Source organism: Neodiprion fabricii, chromosome 7, assembly GCF_021155785.1.
Source record: "Neodiprion fabricii isolate iyNeoFabr1 chromosome 7, iyNeoFabr1.1, whole genome shotgun sequence".
NCBI classification, from domain to species: domain Eukaryota; kingdom Metazoa; phylum Arthropoda; class Insecta; order Hymenoptera; family Diprionidae; genus Neodiprion; species Neodiprion fabricii.
Window position 1 is genome coordinate 23,214,064 of NC_060245.1, and position 20,014 is coordinate 23,234,077.

General features: G+C 44.3%; 1 protein-coding gene across 3 annotated transcripts in view; it reads right to left on the minus strand.

Annotated features, from left to right (window-relative positions):
* LOC124186234 overlaps positions 1-20,014 on the minus strand; it is a 58,533-nt gene that overhangs the window by 18,219 nt on the left and 20,300 nt on the right. For all 3 annotated transcript variants that reach the window (XM_046577753.1, XM_046577752.1, XM_046577755.1), the window contains 2 exons: positions 18,547-19,334; positions 16,446-18,252 (listed from right to left, as the gene is read on the minus strand). In XM_046577753.1, the coding sequence (XP_046433709.1) occupies positions 16,446-17,190 (745 nt within the window). In that variant the 5' untranslated portion in view covers positions 17,191-18,252; positions 18,547-19,334. The remainder of the gene's footprint in view (positions 1-16,445; positions 18,253-18,546; positions 19,335-20,014) is intronic.

Here is a 20,014-nt window from a genome sequence, read left to right on the forward strand (position 1 = left end):
TTTCATTGTCGTTACGCTTTTTTGTTTACGCAAACACAAAGTTGACCAAAAACATCCCACGCAGCTTAAAAAAAGAACTATTTTCTTAGAGTCCCGTGTAATTCACGTACGAATCGAGCGGATGTCTGTGAAGAAATGGTCGAGCTGAGCCGAACGTGACGATAAAATGAGTACGGCGATGCTTATCCGAGTTGCTGTGAGCATTACAAGTCGTCTACGTACCGGCATGCTGAATGAGAAGAAGAGGCGGCAGCTGTAAACCGACTTACACGTTTCATCCGAACGACACGTTAATTTGCAACCGTGATGCGTTAACGATGAGAGAGAGAAGTTCTAAGCTGATTGGCCACAAGCCGTATGGAAAACAGACTTCAACTGCTTGTCGCAGCGCGTTAACTTCGTCGTTAACAAGCGTGAAGAAGATGACGATCCAGATTTTATGAGAAATATGACTGTGAATATTGAAATTTTATACGTGTAACAATCTTCTCACCACCCTGACCAGTTTTCTTTACCTTTTGCTGGTTACCGCGCGTTTCCTTGTTGCCTTGTCTCTTTTCCGTACAGTTTTTTCATCACTCCAACAGAGACAAATTGAAATACCGGCAAAAACCGAAGAGAGAAAATTTTATATATATGTATGTATTTATTGAGGGGGGTGGGGGGGGGGGGGCAGGAGAGAGAAAAGTATTTTCTGTAATCCAGATAGCGAGGCGAGTCCATTAATATTGGGCTTTATCGTGCACGAGTGACTGAATCCGTGATAAGAAGAAGAAGAAGAAGAAGAAGAAGAAAAAGAAGAAGAGGAAGAAGAGGAAAGGGGGTTGGGGTGGAGCCGAAATGCCTGTAAACTCGTTCCCGAGTGCAACATTCGTATATTGCGAGAGAAGTGACCCGCGATCGTGGCACCGTTGAAATAAGAGTAATCAAGTCACTGGTTCGAGATAAAGGTCCTTTTTCTTCTTCTCTTTCTTCTTCTTCTTGGTTAGCGAGAGGCCGACGTGTCGCCGGAAATCATCCGAGTTATTAAATATGCTCCACTTCGAATGAATAATCAATTGTTGCCGAGGGTTTACGATAATTGAGATAAACGAACGACGTCGTCGTTCCCCTAATTTCTCCGCAATCACGACACTCAATGTAACCGGACAACAACAAATTTCCACAACGCGGTTGCATTATGCATGCTGCCGCCGCTCCGTAATACTTAAGAACGCGTGGGATGTACAGTCCGATGAAAAATCTCTCGATATATAACCGGGAGAAAATAAAGATTCGACGAGTTTAACCGAAGCTGGATAATAATCGACGTGATATCTTTGATCAGAAAAAAACGAAACGTTAACTATAAATGTCGACTCTAAACGCCTTGTCGAGAACGACAAGGAAAAAAAAAATGTGTCAGAGAAATCGCGTGATTTTTAACCCTAATCTAATTCGAACAATATGTAAAAAATTTGCCTGTACCGTTAATCAGAATCGATCAAGAGAAATATATTTTTAACAACATTGTCTACAATTGCGGTTACATCTGTTACAGTCGGATGTTTTTTAAATTATACTTCTGTAACTGCCGGTGACTATTTTGCTTGGTAATTGATTAGTGTGAAAAATTATTTTTTAATTAATTCATTTTTTTTTTTTTTTTTTCGTACGCTTTTTTTATGCGACTGTACTTCCCGCACATCCTTAATCGCATTTACTTATGTGTAAGGAAGAAGGATGAAAGTGAAAACGGCATCGCAACTGCCGCCGCCGCCGCCGACGTTGCATCGCGAGCGGCGAGGTCTTACTTTCGAGGCCAAGGTCGAACCAGAAGAAGAAGCGGAGAAGGAGGAGGAGGAGGAGGGGGAGGAGGAAGTGCGGACTCCTCTTTATACTCTGACGATCAGAAACGCCCACGCACTTTCTCCGCAGTACGGCAGCTACCTGAAGAGGAAAAGAATCGCGTTCTCATCCACGTCTAGACCGATCATAGTCCCGACTTTTCACACCTCCGAATGTATCACGAGTCAAGTAACTCAGTCAGTCAGTAAGTAAGTAAGTAAGTAAGTAACCAAAGTTCCCCGAAAATCGATAGTCGTGGGACTGGGTGAAAAGGGGTAAAAAAAAAAAAAGAAAAAAAAACATCCGTCCGATTAAAATTCAGGCCATAAAAATGCAGAGATCTGGTTGATCCTTGCACCACGCGGCATTTCCTTCGGTGTCCTTCGGCATCGCGTGTAATCTTCGGCCATAAACTAGTAACTAGTTAACGCATCCGAGGTCCCTAAGGGTTATCGCAATGTTTCCATAACACCCTTAAGGCATGCGAGGAGTGTAACGTTACCCGAAAATGGTAGTTAGTTCGTACGTTGTCGAAGTATCGGAAAGAATTTATCGTGGAGATCGGAATTTATGAACACTTTCGGGCTTGTTTAATAACTTACATACGCGTCGCGTCCGTAGACTTATCGAGAATGAGACGCCGGCATGTGCGAGATTGACGCCACGGGGGAGAAAGGAGAAGATAAAAAGGAGTGAAATAAGAAGGGCAAAAAACTAGGGCAGAAGGGATGCCCCCCACCCCCGGGCATAATTTTCCAAAGTTTATAGACGCGTAGAATACTCGATTTTATTACCATCGGTTCGACTCCTCGAGGCAATTAATAATATACAACGTCTGCAGCAGCGGCACGGAGAGAAAAAGTCACGATTACGAGAAGGAACAGTGCCCGTGTTTTTTATTCGTTTATTTCTTTTCACACCTGTTTCCTCTTCAATTTCATCCGCTTTTCATAATTCCCGGCGCGTGCCTCTCTTCGATACACACGTCACACCTACGCAAAGACAAATCGCGAATTTATTCGACGGATATATTCTTCTTTCTCATCTTTATCTCCCGGATGGTTGACAAGATGGAACGAACACGTGGCGACGCCGGTTAAAAGTAGCCTTAAATACAAGCCAGTTAATAGAATTGGGTCAGAAGCGGGAATCCGGCCCGTTGAACGCGTGGTAAGATAAAATCGTCGGTCTGCCGAATTTCCAGCGACCCACGGGATGATGAGAGAAAAACTGTCCCGTCGACAACGCTGAGGGCACGGCTTGGAGAGAATTGCAGACTGTTAATGGAAAGTGTCCTCGTGACGTCAGAGCCTTGTTGTCGGCGCCATTTTATCACCACGTAACTCAAGTTTTTCATTCTAACGGAGGCGAATCGTAATTCTTGGACTTCCAAATTACTCGTGACACGTAAATTAATGAAACGTATTTAACAATGTATATACCTGTTCTGCTATCCATGCGCTCGTGAAAAATACGGTCAACGGTCATCTGTCAAGCTAGTCGAATTGGTTTGATTTTTTTGCAACGTGTCAATCCAAAACCGACGTTCTCTCTCGACGATGAATCATAAAATCAGTGTGAATTTTTCAAAGACTTTAAGAAACGACGTTTTCGTAACTGGTCTCGCGATTTTGTATAAACTTCACCAGCGGCTGAATAAAATCTTTAAAAAAAAATCCCGAGACTCTTTTGGGTTGATAAAAACGTGATACTAAAAAGTGTTCAGAATCGAAGAGGGTGAAGTACATCGACTGCTAATTTGACGCGGAATGCCCCATACACACATATATATATATATATATATATATACACATGTACGTATTGAATTTCCTTACACCTGCAGCGACACCGCGGACGGAGTATCGAGTAGAAAATTTTTTGGTCAGACGTAAGAAAAAAAGAAATGTCAGAACGACATTGTAACGGTCAAAGAATCTTCCTCGTCCGGTGCCGCGTAACGCGGATTTTGTGCTCGGACACCGGATTCCCTCGGGTTACAGGGTGTCCCGAAATATTGCCCGACTAAATATAACCATCATGTGAGAAGCCGGCCTCCGGCTACCGTGAGACAAATGGAGGCCGTCGCTGTCTGGTTCCCACCTCGGAGAACGTCTCATTCAAAATCGTCTCGTCTCGTGGTCCGATGGTCGCTGCACGCCGCAGATCGCAGGTCAGTCATCCAGGTGTTCGGTCGCGGTCCTTGTTACGTGGTAAAAAGATCGAATGGCACGGATTTCTGATTTTGGCCTCTGCTTCTCGTCCTTCGATTTTCATCACGATCGATATTCGATTGGTGTTACGATTATCTCAGGCATCGTTGAGCCGGTCATTAATTAGACAACCTACGGAGTTCCCAGAAAGTTACGCCCTGTAGACGAAGGAGGTTTTGTTTTATTCTCGTCGTTCCACCCTGTAAGTTACGTTCACCGTATCACGCCGTATCGCTGCACGTTATACGCTACTTAATATCATGGCACCGGGTAATTCTATACGGTCCGTGTGATACCTCATGGGTTGGTAAAATAGTCTATTTGTTTTCACGTTGTTTCATAACTTGGGTAAAACAAGGTTCCCGTTGCAGTCGACGGAGCGCAATTATGCGATTAGCCAACTTGTACCGCGGCAAGATTTAAGGAGCATTAAGATTGTCACCGTGAAATATAAACCAGGATGCAAGTATTTCACGTAAGAGTAAACGAGAAATGGTGTTTCTGAGCAAAATTTTAATGGAAAAATAAAGTGACCGACAATGATTTGACGATAGTGTAGAAAAAAATCGTGTGTGGTTTGTTACATTTTCACACCGTTGCAGGCGTGTTATAAGACTGGGGGAAGGATGAGGAACGGCGACGATGCGGATAATCCGAGGTCTTGAAGGGCTTGTTAAAACGGCGCGAGAGAGTCCCGAGTGTTTCAGATCGATAGATATGCCAGAGTATAAACGCTTATATGTACGTGTGCATTTATTTATACGATATATATATATATATATATACCATTGGCAGCAGAGAGTGACCAGCAGATGCAGCGCAGGAGAGAAAAGATAGGCTCTCGCTGATTAAATCGTTGATTGACAAGAGGTGGAATTTCACAGTGTTAGAGACAAGAGTGAGCGGAGCAACAAGCTTTACCTCGCACCTTGACGTTATACAAGCGGCTTTGCCGGCTTGCCGCCTTGCGCTGCAAAGATGCATTATTCATCGGTAAATAACAGAGCTATCTCCGAGCGAACGTGAGCGCGAAGGCGGCGATCAGGGGTAATCGAGTAATCGGGTAATCCTTTGACGCATTCAGCGACGCGGATCAAAGCCGCAGGACGAAAGTTTCGGAGTCGAAAGTTGGCGCCTACCAAGGTTCGTTTGAACCTACCTTCAAAGAAACTGAATCTAGAAATCCTGCGTTGACCCTCTAAGTCATAAAAATGTAAGAAGATTGAAACCATTTTCACGCTGTTCGATCTACAGTTCCTCCACTGGATCTGTGACTCGATATATTGGATCGTAATCAATCAGAATCGATGAACGTTTATCAGCTGGTTAGGATTTTGAGCGTTGAAGGAAGGTTTCGAGCGAGCAGGCTTAACCCAACCTCCGAAGGGTCAAAGGAGGTTCCAAACATACCCTACTTTGATCCTAAACTCGTTAAATCGATAAATATTGCATTGCAATCAAACCTACTTTACGATCTTTAAGCCCTACGTAAGAGCTCCTCTCTTCCGTTTTACTCTCCGATTTGCGTAGGAATCGATTACGAAGCCGAGGGATCCCGAAATACCCTCGCGACTCGATAACTTCAGGTCCGGAACAGCTGTTTTCTGATTCACCGGAGCTGCTGAGAGGTGACGAAAGAGGGATTAGGGTGTCCACTAAACAGCCCTGAATACTTTCGCTCCTCGACCGATTCTTTCTAGCCTATGAAAATAATTGCAGCACAGCTGTGTGCAAGCGAGTATCGATGAGATTAATAGAGCTGGCTGATATGGTTTCTTTCTTACTCAACTTTCTTTCTCGGTTATAATGATTTATCGGCGAACGGATCTGGCCTTCGAATCCAACCGCTTTGCACCCCGATTATCGTCCGTCTGATCTGACCGCGAGAAGTGCTGCTGAGGAGAGTAGGAATCACCGAGAGAGAGAGAGAGAGAGAAGGGAATGGGAGAAAGAGGAGAGAATAAGGTGAAATAAAATACATAATAGTGACTGGAAAGGCGATCCTCTCTCGAGAGTCGGGCTTCGAGTCGCAAGGTCGAGAAGGTCAGATTGTTCGATAACCGATCGTTTGTTTCTGCCGTAGGAGAGGAACAAGATCGGAAGAAGAAGAAGAAGAAGAAGAAGAAGAAGAAGAAGAAGGAGGCGAAGAAGAAGAAACGCCGACCCCCCAGAGAGCCAAACGGACGTCATCGGTAATTGCAGGTCCCTAAATGTCCCGGGAAGTTTCGAAGCATGCGCCACGTACGAATCGATCGAAAAGCACGACACATGGAGATCGGAAAGTGATCGAACGAGCCGGGCACCTCGGCTGCCTAATGAACCCGGATGAGTTGCCTGAGGGGGCGAGAAAAGGGTGAGTAAAAATGGGAGGGGGGGATAAGAAGAGAAGAAGAATGAAGAGTCAGTGACCCGGGCATCCTTCTAATCAGGATCGAAGCCGATTGGCGGCGGCGTTGCAGGTCCGAGGCTCTTATCCCAATATTATTTATCATTAAATGATGTATCGTGGGTAATATTGAAAAATGAAGGGTGTAAGGGTGAGGGCCGGGGGAGGGGGGGCGACCCTTTTTCCCTCGCAACACCGACGACAGATTCAAAGATACATAATATATTACGAAGAATCTGCAGCCCGATGCGCACCCGAGACTCTCCTCGTCGTCGTTGTCGGCGCTTCTAAAGGATTATCGAAACTCGTGGGATGAGGACAACGACGACTCGAGGAGAAGATGCTGATGCCGATGCTGATGCCGAGAGGCTGCTGGGCGCCCTGTATTTATACATATTTATACGCACCTACACGGCTAATACTCGCGACAGGGTGCGAGCCGGGATTATGCCACGTAATAATGCGCTCTGTTCGCTCGGCACGAGCCCGAAAGAAGAAGATGAGAAGAAGAAGAAGAAGAAGACGAAGATGAAGATGAGTGTTTTACGGGGTAAATCGAAGATGGGATTCAGCTTCGTTGGTTTTCATGAAAGATTGTCCACTTTGAATGAGGATGAAATTAGTAACGTTACTTCAACGATGCATGTTTAGGTGAAATTGTTACCTTCGCACCCTTGTAGCAATGTCCGAAATTTAATAAACCATGACAACGAAAATAAAATAATTATTTTTACAAGCCAACTCCTCGAATGACATTTTATGATGTTTCGTTACGTTAATCCTTAGCGGTACAGCATCTCATATACATGAGATACTTTTTTTGAATCGGTTACTCAATATTTATACCCTTATATACCCAGTTTCAAGGAATTCGACCGCAAGGAATAATGCATGCTTCAAAGGGTTAACGAACCACCAACTTCAAACTCACTAACGCAAAAAGTCACCAACTTCTAATTTCAAAGGGTTAGCGTTACTAACTTCGGCCACATTATTTACATGCTTTGAAATTCTCTACGAGATGGAGAATAAGCAACCGAGCAGTAAAGCAAACAACCCTTTAAATTCTTTCTAAATTTGCGAAACGTCGATTTTTTTGTTTTTTTTTTTCAATATTCGGTAACATTAACCTTGCTAACTCAAATACCGTGACTGCAAAGCAAGATTCGACACGGTCGAATATTTTTGTCACCTTTTCGCCACGGCTGAATGCTGCAGTGACGACGGTTTATTTTCAGAACTTATTACTTCGGTATATTGGAACGGTGACAATTTTCTCTAGCATGTGCAGGTGAAAAGAAATCTCGAACGTTTCCAAATCTCCTTCTTTACATTCCCTCAACGATATACGGTTGAAGAAAAATGATTGTTATTTTTAAACCTGCAGTTGTTGAAACACGAGAATGAGAAGATAATTTTATCGAAGCGTATATCAGCCTCGAAAGTGAAGACGAAGTAGAAAAGAATGAGGAATACAAGGAGGGGGAGGGATGGTAATCACGTTATATAATTGGTGACTAATACAGGTATATAAAATCGTCTTTTAATTATAATTGGGGAGAGGAGAGTTTAAAAGGGAGAGTCAGATCGAGACTCCCGATAAAAAACGCTTACACGTATACTCTCGACAATTATTTGTGTGTACACAGAAAACCCGAGGCGCCAGATTACGAAAATCCCGCTACGTTATAATTATACGAACAGTTTCTTTTCCTCTATTTCATAAATCTTCTCTAATCAAACGACTCGCGATTACACGTGACTATTTATAGAACCCTATCAAACCCGGATGATAGATCCAGGTAATGATCGATGATCCGAGACCGAGAAAAGAGATGACGGACGTTTATTACGAGAGCGCATTACGGTGTGATTAAAATTATTTTTTCACTGCCTCGAACCCTACGACGAAGCTCGCTGCGTGTAACCAATTAGCTCGATGCTGAATATAACACCGGAGAGTTTAAATGCGCCTGCAGAAACACCTCGAGTCCTAATTAAGCGACCAATATAACGGTCGGTTTCCGAACGTAAGGTGAAATCCTGATTAATTAAAAGCATTGTAAACAACGCGGTTCCCCGGCGAAAACGAGGCGATTTGTACAAATAAATTGTTGATTGATAATTATTACGGCTGCACTTTATATATAGGTAAAAAAAAAAAAAAAAAAAAAAATAAGAAGAAAAAAAAGAAAGAGTGATGCTAAAAATGACTAGTCTTCGTGACTTATTATCTGAACGTAAAATGTTCAATCTTCGTATCGGTCTCAATGATTCGTTAATTATTGCATAATCTAAGCGATGTTGTTAAATTTCAATTCCGTAGGATATTTTTGAATTCAACTATCGCGCGAACGGAGTTGAAGGTGAAAAATAATTTCTTATATTCCATCGCGTCTTCTTTTCTGATTTCATTGACTGTTCCTAGATTCCGGAGGAAAGTTAACCCTCAAGAATGGGGGGGGGGGGATAAAAAGAGAGAGAGAGAAGCGGGTCGTAAAAAGTTTATTAACCTTCCCTGCATGGGAAGGAATAGATGCCGCATCGAGATTCGACTGGACATCCAGAAAGCCGCGGCATTCCTGAGGGTGTCAACGACGTAATAGGTAATACCCTGATTAACGGCCCGCCCCGAAGACGCGGAACGAAACGATTCCGGGGGTTGAAGTGTGTCTCTCGGAGGAAAGGAACACGGGCTTCCTACTTCTATCGAGAGAGAGTAAGAAAGAGAGAGAGAGAGTGAGAGAGAGGGCGGAATTTCTTTTCTCACATCTATTACAAGCCCAGACACGAGCTTGTATTATTATTAGACGCGCGTTTCTTAGTCTGTCTGATGTAGGGGAAAAAAACTATCCGGAAGCTACGGTGTAAGTAGTCTCTGTATTTTCGTGTGTTTCCAGGAGTCTCTGCTGCGGAGTCTCTCTTCGCCACTCGAAGACGAAGAACGGGGAGGGACTTTTAGACATTAGATAAGAGGCGCACTCGAGAGTCGAGAGCGCAGGTTCTGAAAAAATACGAAGGAGAACGAGAACGAGAGCAACAACTGCAGTGAGAGAGAGAGAGAGAGAGAGAGGGAGAGTGGAAGAGAGAAAAAAAGCTCGCAGACACAAAAGCGAAAGACGAGTAAACGTGGTGCTAATCTCGGTACACACGCGTTCTCCTCGTCGCGGTATCAAATGAATCGAGCGAATTCCTCACCCTCACCCTCACCCTCCTCCTCTTCCTCCTCCTCCCCCTCCACTTTCTCGTGATCCTCCCGATGATGCTGCTCTCTGAAACGAGGCTAAAAGACCGAAAGCGGCTCCTCTCGGTCCGAGAGTGTGTATAGTTGCGACCGAAGCCTCGTGAAAGTTCAATGACAGGAAACGCGCGATCAATTCCAGTGATGGGTTCGAGTCGCGCTCGCTTGAGCAAATACGATTTTTGCCCAAGGGAATAACGAGATTTAACAGGTGATAAGATGTTGAGAAAGGTAAGAACGTGTTTTCAACTTTTTCACAAAGTTCGTAACACTTTTTAAATTTCTTTAATTTTGAAGAGCTCAACAGTAAAGAAACAAATCTGAGGACGAGTTGGTCTCTGACACGACGTGTCGATCGATCTCAAAATTATTGGAAAAAGGTTGAAAGAAAGTTGAATATTAATCACCTCAAAAACTGTAGCACGAAATTTTGAAGGATGAAAAAATTGGTGAGAGGTTAACAAGCTCTACTAGCTATCTACGCTTAAACAAGTTTCAATTAAATTAAAGATTGTGAACCATATCCTCAAAATTTCTCAAAAAATTAGGTACGTAGAATGAAAATATGTGTTTCATTCGATTTGCTACGAACATTGAAATGGAAAACAATTATCTGGAGCTGACAAAAATACAAAACTCCAGGACGATTTTTATTCCATAAAAATTCAACACACCCATGAGTTTACTCAAAGAGGAGGAAAACGACTACGAAAAACGACGGTGTTAAAATTGACCAACAGTGGATGCCGTGGACTACTAAAGAAGAATTTTTACAGTCAATTCAGAACTAGAACGTAAGTATTAGATTGACATCAAAAAATATTCTATAAAACTCCACACCACATTTTTTTACAATGTTAAAATGCCCTGCAACAAATGACCCTTTTAATCATCGACATCAAACAGTGTTGTATTAACGCGAAAAAATATTTCACAGATGTCCACATCAAATTTTTTTCCAGTCTCCAGATGTCAAATATCTACAACAGATTTACTTTTCGTCGTCGCGAGAAAAAGTGAAAACATCGCGACTAGCTTATCTCGAATCTCGTTGGCATGCAGCTGGTCCATTGCCCCAGCGCCAGAGGTTCCGTAAACCAGGTACGAAGGGCGTCGAATGGTCAGCAACGGGCCCAGGAAGAAGAAGGGACGCGGGATTTTTCCGTCCCCATATACAGAAGCATGTAGCGTGTCCGGGATTAATTAACTGGCTCAGTGGCAGTGGCGTACCGGCAGGGTCTTTATCTGCCGTTCTATATCCCCATTGACAAGGGACAAGAAGTGGCACGAGGCTTGGGTCGTCATCGTATGCATGCATTACTGTCGTCCAGGCGAGTTTATCTAAACTTCTCGTAACCGATTACACAGTTCGCCGAGGAGAAGTAGAAGAACAAGAATACGAAGAAGAAGATGAAGACGAAGAAGAAGAAGAAGAAGAAGAAGAAGAAGAAACGGTCTTCTCAGCTCCTCCTCCAGAGACCCATAACGACGACAACCATGCAGCCTAGAATTGCCCCAATCTCTGGTCACAGCGTGCGACCTCGTCGTCTGTATCGGTGTCCTTTCCTAGATCGGTCCCACCAAACCAGAGTCGAGCAGAGAAGTTGGTCGGATTTTCTCTCTCTCTCTCTCTCGATATCTCTATCTCTCTTTCTCTTTCTCCTTTTCTCTCTCTTTTGGGCTGATTGTGGGGGGGGGGGGGGGGGGGGCGGCACGTCGTAAACCAACCCGCGGGGACGGCCGCGTAATCAATTCCGGTGCTTAGAGGGGGGGAGACGGGTTTATACGCGTGAAAGCACGCAGGACCGGCGAACCCATCGCGGCCGTATATTTCAGCGTACGGAATTTGCATGCACTCGATATCCTAACAGCGATTTTGATTTAACACTCGGATTCAATCATTCCTGAATGCAGCCATTCATTATCGACTTTTAAGTGCGACTTAACCGCGCAGCTTGCAGCCTAACGCGTAACCCGAGGGCACAGCGTTTACGACTGATGCTGATTTATTTTTCATATCTTAGTTTCGGGGAGCGGGCAGCAGGTTACATTTTTTACCAAGAGCTACGGCAGCCCGTTTCCACATTCTGGACATCAACAAGGAGTACACGAATCTCAAGAGAAGGGCTGCACGAGTCGAAGATTAGCGCCTATTTTAAAGGGACTCCTAGATAGGGATTGGAGATGGTAGAGTAGGTTTTATTTCAACACAATATCAGACCCTACTTTGACGCTAAAAATATTCGAAATTTACCAATTCGCCAAGTTAAGGCTCAAATGATTGTGGTAATGGTGAAAATGAGTTCAATCGTTTACCGAGAACGTCAAAGTAGGATTTGGTACTTTGATTTTTAGGCGTTGGAAATTCGACGTAGGGTTTGTCCTTGAATTTTTATGACATAGAGGGTCAGTAGAGGATTTTTAGATTCAGTTTCCTTGAAAGCAAGTTTACACGAACCTTGGTAGGGTTAAATGTAGGCGGGTGTGCTTAAGGACCTCACCAGGACATCATTCCCAGCGTTCAGAGGATAACTGTATATGCGTGAGAATCGAAACGGTTATCCCGACTGATTTACAGACAGACAGACAGACAGACAGACGGACGGACCGTGAGCACCACCGTGCAGCTATTGTGTAAAAGTTGTTACGCGTGATACTGTAAGTAAAGTTACAGCCCCTTTTTGTCCCAGTCCGAGAGTATCAGGGTGTTGTTAAAGCTGTACTTTGGTATAAGAGAGGTGTTTCCTTCTCCGAGTCCTCGACTTTTACCATTGTAAAGTGAACGAGAATGAACGGTACGACCTATCTTCGCGTATATTGCGTCTGTGCAACAGAAGAATAAACATGACCAGACAAAAGGAAGGGGATAATTTTACGTCCGACTATTTTAAGGCGGGAGTAAAAACCGTTCGTTCCTTCTTCTCTCTCTCTCTCCACGCAGTGTTTTCCTCTCCTAATATTCAGGTACCTACAAGAGACGGTTTCTCCTTGTTTCCTTTTGTCTATACCGTGTCAGCGTTATGAAACTCAAACAAACGAACCCAATAAACCGAAAGCAAACACGCAGCACACCGTCCGGGGTGCAACGACCCAACCTTTCCGCCCTCCCTCACCCTCGTCTCCATCTTGGTTCTTGCCTAAAATCGAGCCTATCGCCCCGCCTTCGACGCTCTTAACGCCTCGCTCGTACACCACCACCGTTTACCGATCATTCTTCTATTCCTCCTCCGCGAAGAGGAGGGATGATAAAGCGGCGCAATGAGCGAAGGAATTTTCAATCGTCGTTTACTCAACGGAGCTCCCTCGTTTTACGGTCCCCAGGAATCCGAGGAACGAGGCTCTTCACGCCCGCGATAAGTGTCCACACCCTTCGCCTCGCTCGAGGATCGTTTAAACGCATTTCACGAATAACCCGCGAGACTGCATCCGATCGTTAAACGGGTTGATTAAATCACTGGCAGACCATCAGAGCCAATTAACATCTCCGGTATTTTCTGATTTATTTGATATTTACTCGTTTTACACGCGCCTCTACCATACAGTGTGTATAATACTACTCGCTTTCAGTATCGCATAAATCCAGGTTACACGGTGCGCTGAACAGTGGTAACCGGTGTAAAAACAACTCCACGTTGCTAATTGCCCGTTTAATTGTTTCGCATGTATACCGTGATTCCGTCCATTCGTTGTCAACTTCCTCACCGCAAATTCACCTTCGTCGTAGTTCCTTTTGCCCCACGATGATGGTAGTAAAGTATTATTACCACACTCCACGACCAATTGCACGGTTCCTCGACTGCATGCTCGATAGTCGCGATTTGTCTGGCAGTTAATTTTTTCCCCCGTTATTTCCACACTCAACAACAATCCACGTGATTGCCTTTCAGTTTACTTAATAGAAAACGTTTTATCCCCGACTATTTACGTCCTCAGATTCCGTAAACTTCCATAACCCAGACAAGAGCCGTGAGCTTGAGCGTGAAGCCCACCTGTTGATTCGATTCAGCTAAGCAAGAGAGATTTCTTTAGCATTCAAACGCCACGCAGCTTATCTTTGCAACACGTGTACCGGAGGTGTAAGAAATACGATATTCATCGATGTCTGGATGTAAGGATGCTGCGGTGAGCCGAAGGACGATTATACCGGCGTAATCCTTTCCGTAACAAATCACAGGATCAAGCGAGTAATGTTTCAATCTCATTGGGAATAAGTCGGTTTATTGAACAAGAAATCGCTTGCGTTCTTCTTCTCTCCCTTTGCGTTGCCGTTAAGCTACTGCGTTTACCGTGCGTACTGCATCAGGCGTTTCCTTTTCTTCGATACCAACATTTTTACCGTTTAGTTCCATTATATACGCAAGGCGATATTTCACGCCCGAGTGTCTCGGTGCTGCATGCGTTGGACCTTCGTAAGTTATTATCTAATTCGTTTCTTGTCGCGTTGCTCGAGTGAAATGACAAAAAGCCTGTCTTTGATGAGAACTTTGTGCGGTTCCAACTTTCGCTCGAAAACATAAGCTACAAGCTAGCTCGCCGTCGTCGTCTCGTAACGTACGTGACTTCGTATATCTGATAGTTCACGGTAGTTGAGTGCGATGAACGTTATACACTCTATGATTGCATTCAAGCACGTGTCTGAGGAGGAGCTGGTTGAGAGTTGAGGCAGGTCAAAAGGACCGCGTGAGAAAGAGAGAGAGAGAGAGAGTGGAAAGAAAAAAAAAAAACGACAAGAAGAAAAAAATCATCCCATCCAGCATCGGTCGTTAAAAACTTGGGGAAAAAGTATGATCGTCGTTTTATTCTCTCCTCCGACGCGGATTCGATGAAAAGGAAATAATCAACGACCCAATTTATGATGATGAGGCGCCAGTTGAGGCAGGTCATGAATGCCACGTAACTTTTATATCTAATGGCTGAAGGCCCACTGGCGAAAATAAAAATAGAATAAAAAATAAAAAATACGTCTTCAAGACAATTTGCGTGCAGTTTAAATTTCTCATTATACATGACTTCGGTAGTCGAGTGCCAATTACGATAAACCTAATTAATACCCGGACACACACACATGTTAATGAGGATTAAGACGGATCTATCCTAGCCACTTGACCGGTGTGAATAAAATGAAGCCGTCTGGATTACAGCGGAGAATATGAATCAACGCAGCATAGCGGAATGATGCGAAGCTATAATTCGCGGATTTATATTATGCAAAGAATGTAAATCCGAAGGAGTGATCAATTAGAGAGAGAGACATTTTTTTCTTTCTCGTACACGGGCGTACGATGATCGATATATTACTTATATATAAGGGATTCGAGTAGCGAGCTAAATCAGGAATATCAACTTTGCTATCTTCGCTGTTGCAGTAACATTACGCAGGTATACCTCTACCTCTGTTTTACACGTACATCTATCTACCTGTAAACCGGGTTACTCTTTCTTTTCCGGTGGCGGCGAAACGAACATGAATTATGCTCAAGATAAACGCGTTTCAAGACTTATCAATGAATCTCGCGACGGACGCGAGCGTCTCGTTCGTCTTCTCTCTCTCTCTCTCTTTCTTCCTCTCCGTCTCTGTCTATCGTTATTGCACAGCCGATTTAAACCGCAATTACCGTGATTTAGCAGTCGTTTTTCCCGATTCTATTTCGTTCGATGAGGAGAAATGAGGAAATTAGGACTGATGTAAATTATAACCTGTTAATTTTTGAAAACTTTCATATACTCGAATAGTGTGAATTCCTTACCGCACATGTACGATGCACAACGCCGCTATAACGAGAGCGTATAATAATTGATTAGCGCAGTGCAGAATCAGCATAATAACAAAGACTTATCTCGGAGTGCATTAAAATAAAAGACGGATGATAGATAAGAGGGAGAAGTAGAGACCAGGGGGAGAGAGAGAGAGAGAGAAAGAAAAGAACGAGGCTTCTGTAACAGAAAGCCTGCAGCAGCTTGCAATTAGTCACACACTAACCAGCAAAGGTCAGACTTACGGAACGGATTACTCAACCGATGCTGGTGTACAGCAAGCTCGAAAGTAAACGAGTGTCTCGAGTCTTTCGGGTGTACATTTATAGACCAATGGACCTCGCGCTTACAGCCAAGAAATCGAAAGCGTCATTGGAACAGGATTACGGAGGGTAGAGGTGAGGAGGACCATCTCCGTGCGTAAAAAGTGTCCATAAAATGTAGTAAAATTAAGACGACGTTGCTGGATAGCAAAAGTCTGACATTCGAAAGAAAGCGACAAGTTCAGATTGAACCAAGATTGCTAATTAGCGCCATTCTTGTGACTTGTCGAACGACTCGGGTAAGGGTGCCAGTTATTGACACGTTTGGACCCAATCGTAGAACCTCTTATTTTACAAAACTATAATCTGGCGACGGCACAAATCGTAATTTCTCGATGTCTAAAATCAATTTAGACACTACGAATTTATTTTTGAGTAATTTTAGAACTAACGATAAAACAGATACAACGAAAAAAGGTCAGTAATTAAGACAGGGTCAACAACTGGCACACTTACGTTATCATTCACTTTTTGGTGGACACTTGACAGTTCAGTTGAAAACCCATAAGGTAAGCGTACCAGTTATTGACCCTGTCCTAAGCATTCACCTCTTTATCGTTCAATCAATTCGATCCTTCTATAGTTCTAAAATCCAAACGTTGTTCCAAACGCGTCGATAAGCAGTAGACTCACCTTACGAGATACTTCTCCCCACCTCTACCTCTCTCCGAAATCAGAATAGTAATCGAAAGTGTAAAACTCACTGTAATCGGACGCGTCGTCGTCGGATCCGTTGACCGTGCCGTCCGGAAGTATCTGAAGGTACCGGTTCTTGACGTACATCCGTATCTTGCGCGAGGTTCCGGTGATGTGTGACAAATTAGCCGACCTCTCCGACCTGACACCGGCGTCGGTGAGTATGTCGACGGGTGCGCATCCGGCGTCAGCGATTACATAGCCGATCGCAAGGGCGCCAAAAGCGGTGCGATTAACCTTCGACCCGAAGGGTCCACAGTGTCTGTTGCACCCGATCACGAGTAGCACGAGGATCAGGAGTACCTGGAGGAGGCACGGATCCTTGGCGCGGGGTCCGGCTCCGGACCAGGAGGACGATCGCCTCGTCTGGATGTTCCGGACCGGCGGGGAAAGCCGGCGCGGATCAGCGGCTGCTGGATCGTCAGGATGACTAGATTTCGTTGAGGTTGACGATCGCGTGGAATCGCGATCGCGGTCCCCCGTCGGCGTCGTCGAGGGGTGATCGTCGGACGGTAGGGTGGTCGTCTCGGCCTCGGGTAGGCGGGGGTCACGCCTCTCCTTCCGATCTCCGTCATCCCCGGGGGTGGTGGAGGTGCGACGTCGCCTCGAGGCGTTGTACGAACTCCAGGTGAGTAATCGGTGCTCTTCCGCGCGGCGGCGCGGGGCCGAAACGCGTCCCGGTGATCCCGGTCTTTCGGGGAGGTTGTCGCAGCGCTGAACCCTGGACCCGTCCGGGTAGGTCAAGGCCAGCATGACGGTCTCATTGACGATGATGAGGCCTGCTCTGCCCTCCCGCGCCGGGGCCGAATAGCCGCCGGACTTTTTCTCTCCCTTGTAATGCTTCACAGTTGTTTTTACTTATCCGTCAGCGAGATAGGCTTCCAAGATTTTTTCACTTCGGTCGATTCGCTTACTTTAGCCGAGCCATCGGTCTAGGGAACGATCGTCGACGACGACGTCGCGTCGCTTTCGAGTATCGTCCTGGCAATATTGATCCTCCGGAACTCCGAGGGCATCATCGTTCGAGCCGATAACGGGCAGCCGAGTGTGCCGATGATCGCGATCCCGATGCAACCGATCCGCTGATTATTCGATTCAGAAAGGCTTGTTCGCGAATATTGGGAACCAGGGTATCGGCTTACGCGGTCGCATTTGTCTCGCTAACCTCCGTCACTTAATCCTCGATCCACCTTTTTTATCCTCGCTACTATGTTCTACCTCTCTTCTTCTCTCTCGCGTAGTATCGTTGTCACTGTGCCGGATTCGTGTTTCGTTCACTGTATTTATTTATTCATTTGTTACTTTTCAATTTATTTATATGTATATATATATATATATATATATATATACTCTCGGATTATTGTTCGTTATTCGTTTATATCCTTTTATCGTACAATATCACGATAATCTTTGTTAATTTGTTCTTTTAATTTTAATTTTTATCGATATCTCCGGAATTGTTATCCAATTATTAATTGACGAATCTTCGAAGTAACGTTGCACCTTCGAGCGATATTCTATCAGTTGTGTGAACAAATTGTAACGAAATTACGTAATTTCACTGTCCGAACATTTTTCTTCTTTTCTTCATTCGTACGCGTGCATCAAACTTTTCTTCTCTTGAATCTTGATATTTTCATGACGTTGATTTACACACCGATAAAACAAGAAATCGAAGAAAAAAAAAAATTGAACCAAACTTTTGTTTATATGTATTCGCACAGTTATTATTATTAATATTATTATTAAATCGGGTGAACAAGTCGGTGCCTTTTGAGATCCCTGTCACCTCATATATTGCAGCACGTCCCGCCACTGATACAAACGTTAAATAACCACAAAACCGTGTTAAAAAATCGTCGAAAGAAAACGAGTTCAAATGAAAAAATAAAAAATAAAAAATAATGATAAAAGAAAAATCAAACGAAAAAAGAAAAAAGTAAGAAAAATCTAATTATTTTCGCAGAAGCGTGCAAAATACACGCAAGGCATTGATACTGTATATGTACTGTCGAAATAAAATGTCAATCGAAGAGTGAATAGTGATACTCGGCCGGTAATTTCAGGAGAAGAAAAAATGAAATAAAACAAAAAAAGAAAGAAAATTACCAAGTAAAAAATTATCGACAAAATTTAAATCTATAAATCTGCGAAAATATTATCTCGGTATACGTTATACTTGAGTGTATAGGAGGCGAAAATTTGATGAATGTCGTAAGTGACAAAAAAAAAAAGCAACATAAAAAAGTTTACGATGACGACAAAACAATTAAACCGAAACGAAAAAATAAAAATTAAAGAAAACTAAGAAACGAAAAACAACGTGCGCAAGCAATCAGAATTATTTCATTCGGCGCGATAAGAGCGAGTCGCGGTGTGTCCCGGTGGTCGGGTTGGCACTGCTCGTGTCTCGAATCTGTAGCAGTTCGGATGATGCCGGTACGACGTCCGGGAAACTACTGAACGACGAACGCCGGCTTGCCGCGGGTTCGGCGATGCGACGACGACCAACACCAGCAGCAGCAGCAGCAGCAGCATCAGCATCAGCATCGGCGAGCAGCAGCATCAAGCGGCAACGGCAGAAGAGATCCAGACTCAGCGCAGCATCCGTTGCGCCATCCCGACCGCGAGTCTCTCGTCGTATCTCTGGCTGCGTTCTGCGTAGGTACGCTCTACGTCTCTCCTCCTTTTCTCGTATTCTTATTATTGTTGTTATTATTCTTTCTCCCTCGTCTTCCTCTCTCCTCTAGTCCGAGCTTTCGCACCGTTTTCCAGTACGCGATGTGCGACTAGGTGGTGAATATCGGACAGCACGCGACGATTTTTACTCCTCTCCAGCCAATTTTTATCTCCGAATTCTTCGCCGATCGCAAAGTGTCTCCGTCCCCTTTTCAACCCTGGAACATGCGAGATGAAAAATTTTTAATCCGATCTTATCTGAAGTATGTTGTTGTGACCTGAACAGAGTCTGAACAGTTTTTTCTCACCAATCGACGCGTGATAAGGTTCATAAATACATCTTTATCAATTCTGTTAAGGGAACGAGATATGTATATATGTGTTTGGTATTTTGTGATCTCAATTTTTGACTAAAATTTGAACAAGTCGGTATTTCCCCCTTTCTTCCTCTTTCTCTCTGTGATCCTGACTTTTCACAGGGTTAGCACCGAATTCCTGGAACCGATACAACGACGACGTTGCGCGTGTAACGCAGAGAGAAGAATCACCCGGCGGACGAAATAAGAGAACGGTGTAAAGGAACGTCGTACGAATCACCGTTCAGGTGTAACCGCAACGAGCCACAAGCATCAGACTCATCTGGGAAGTGAGTTGTTTGTTTATTGGAGCGAGCGAACGAGCAATCGAGTTGTCGGAAGGAAGAGGTATACGCACGGATGTCGGGAATAAGCAGATTGTGAGATAAGCGGGAAAGTCCGAGGACTGACGAAACGTGGGAACACCTCTTCGTGAGCGGAGAATTGAGTAAAAAATCATATGATCGCGGTGCGAAGAGGAAGAGAACGTCGGCATCCTCCAAGCGGTTTGGAATTCTTCGGTCAAACGCTTTCAGGCGCCG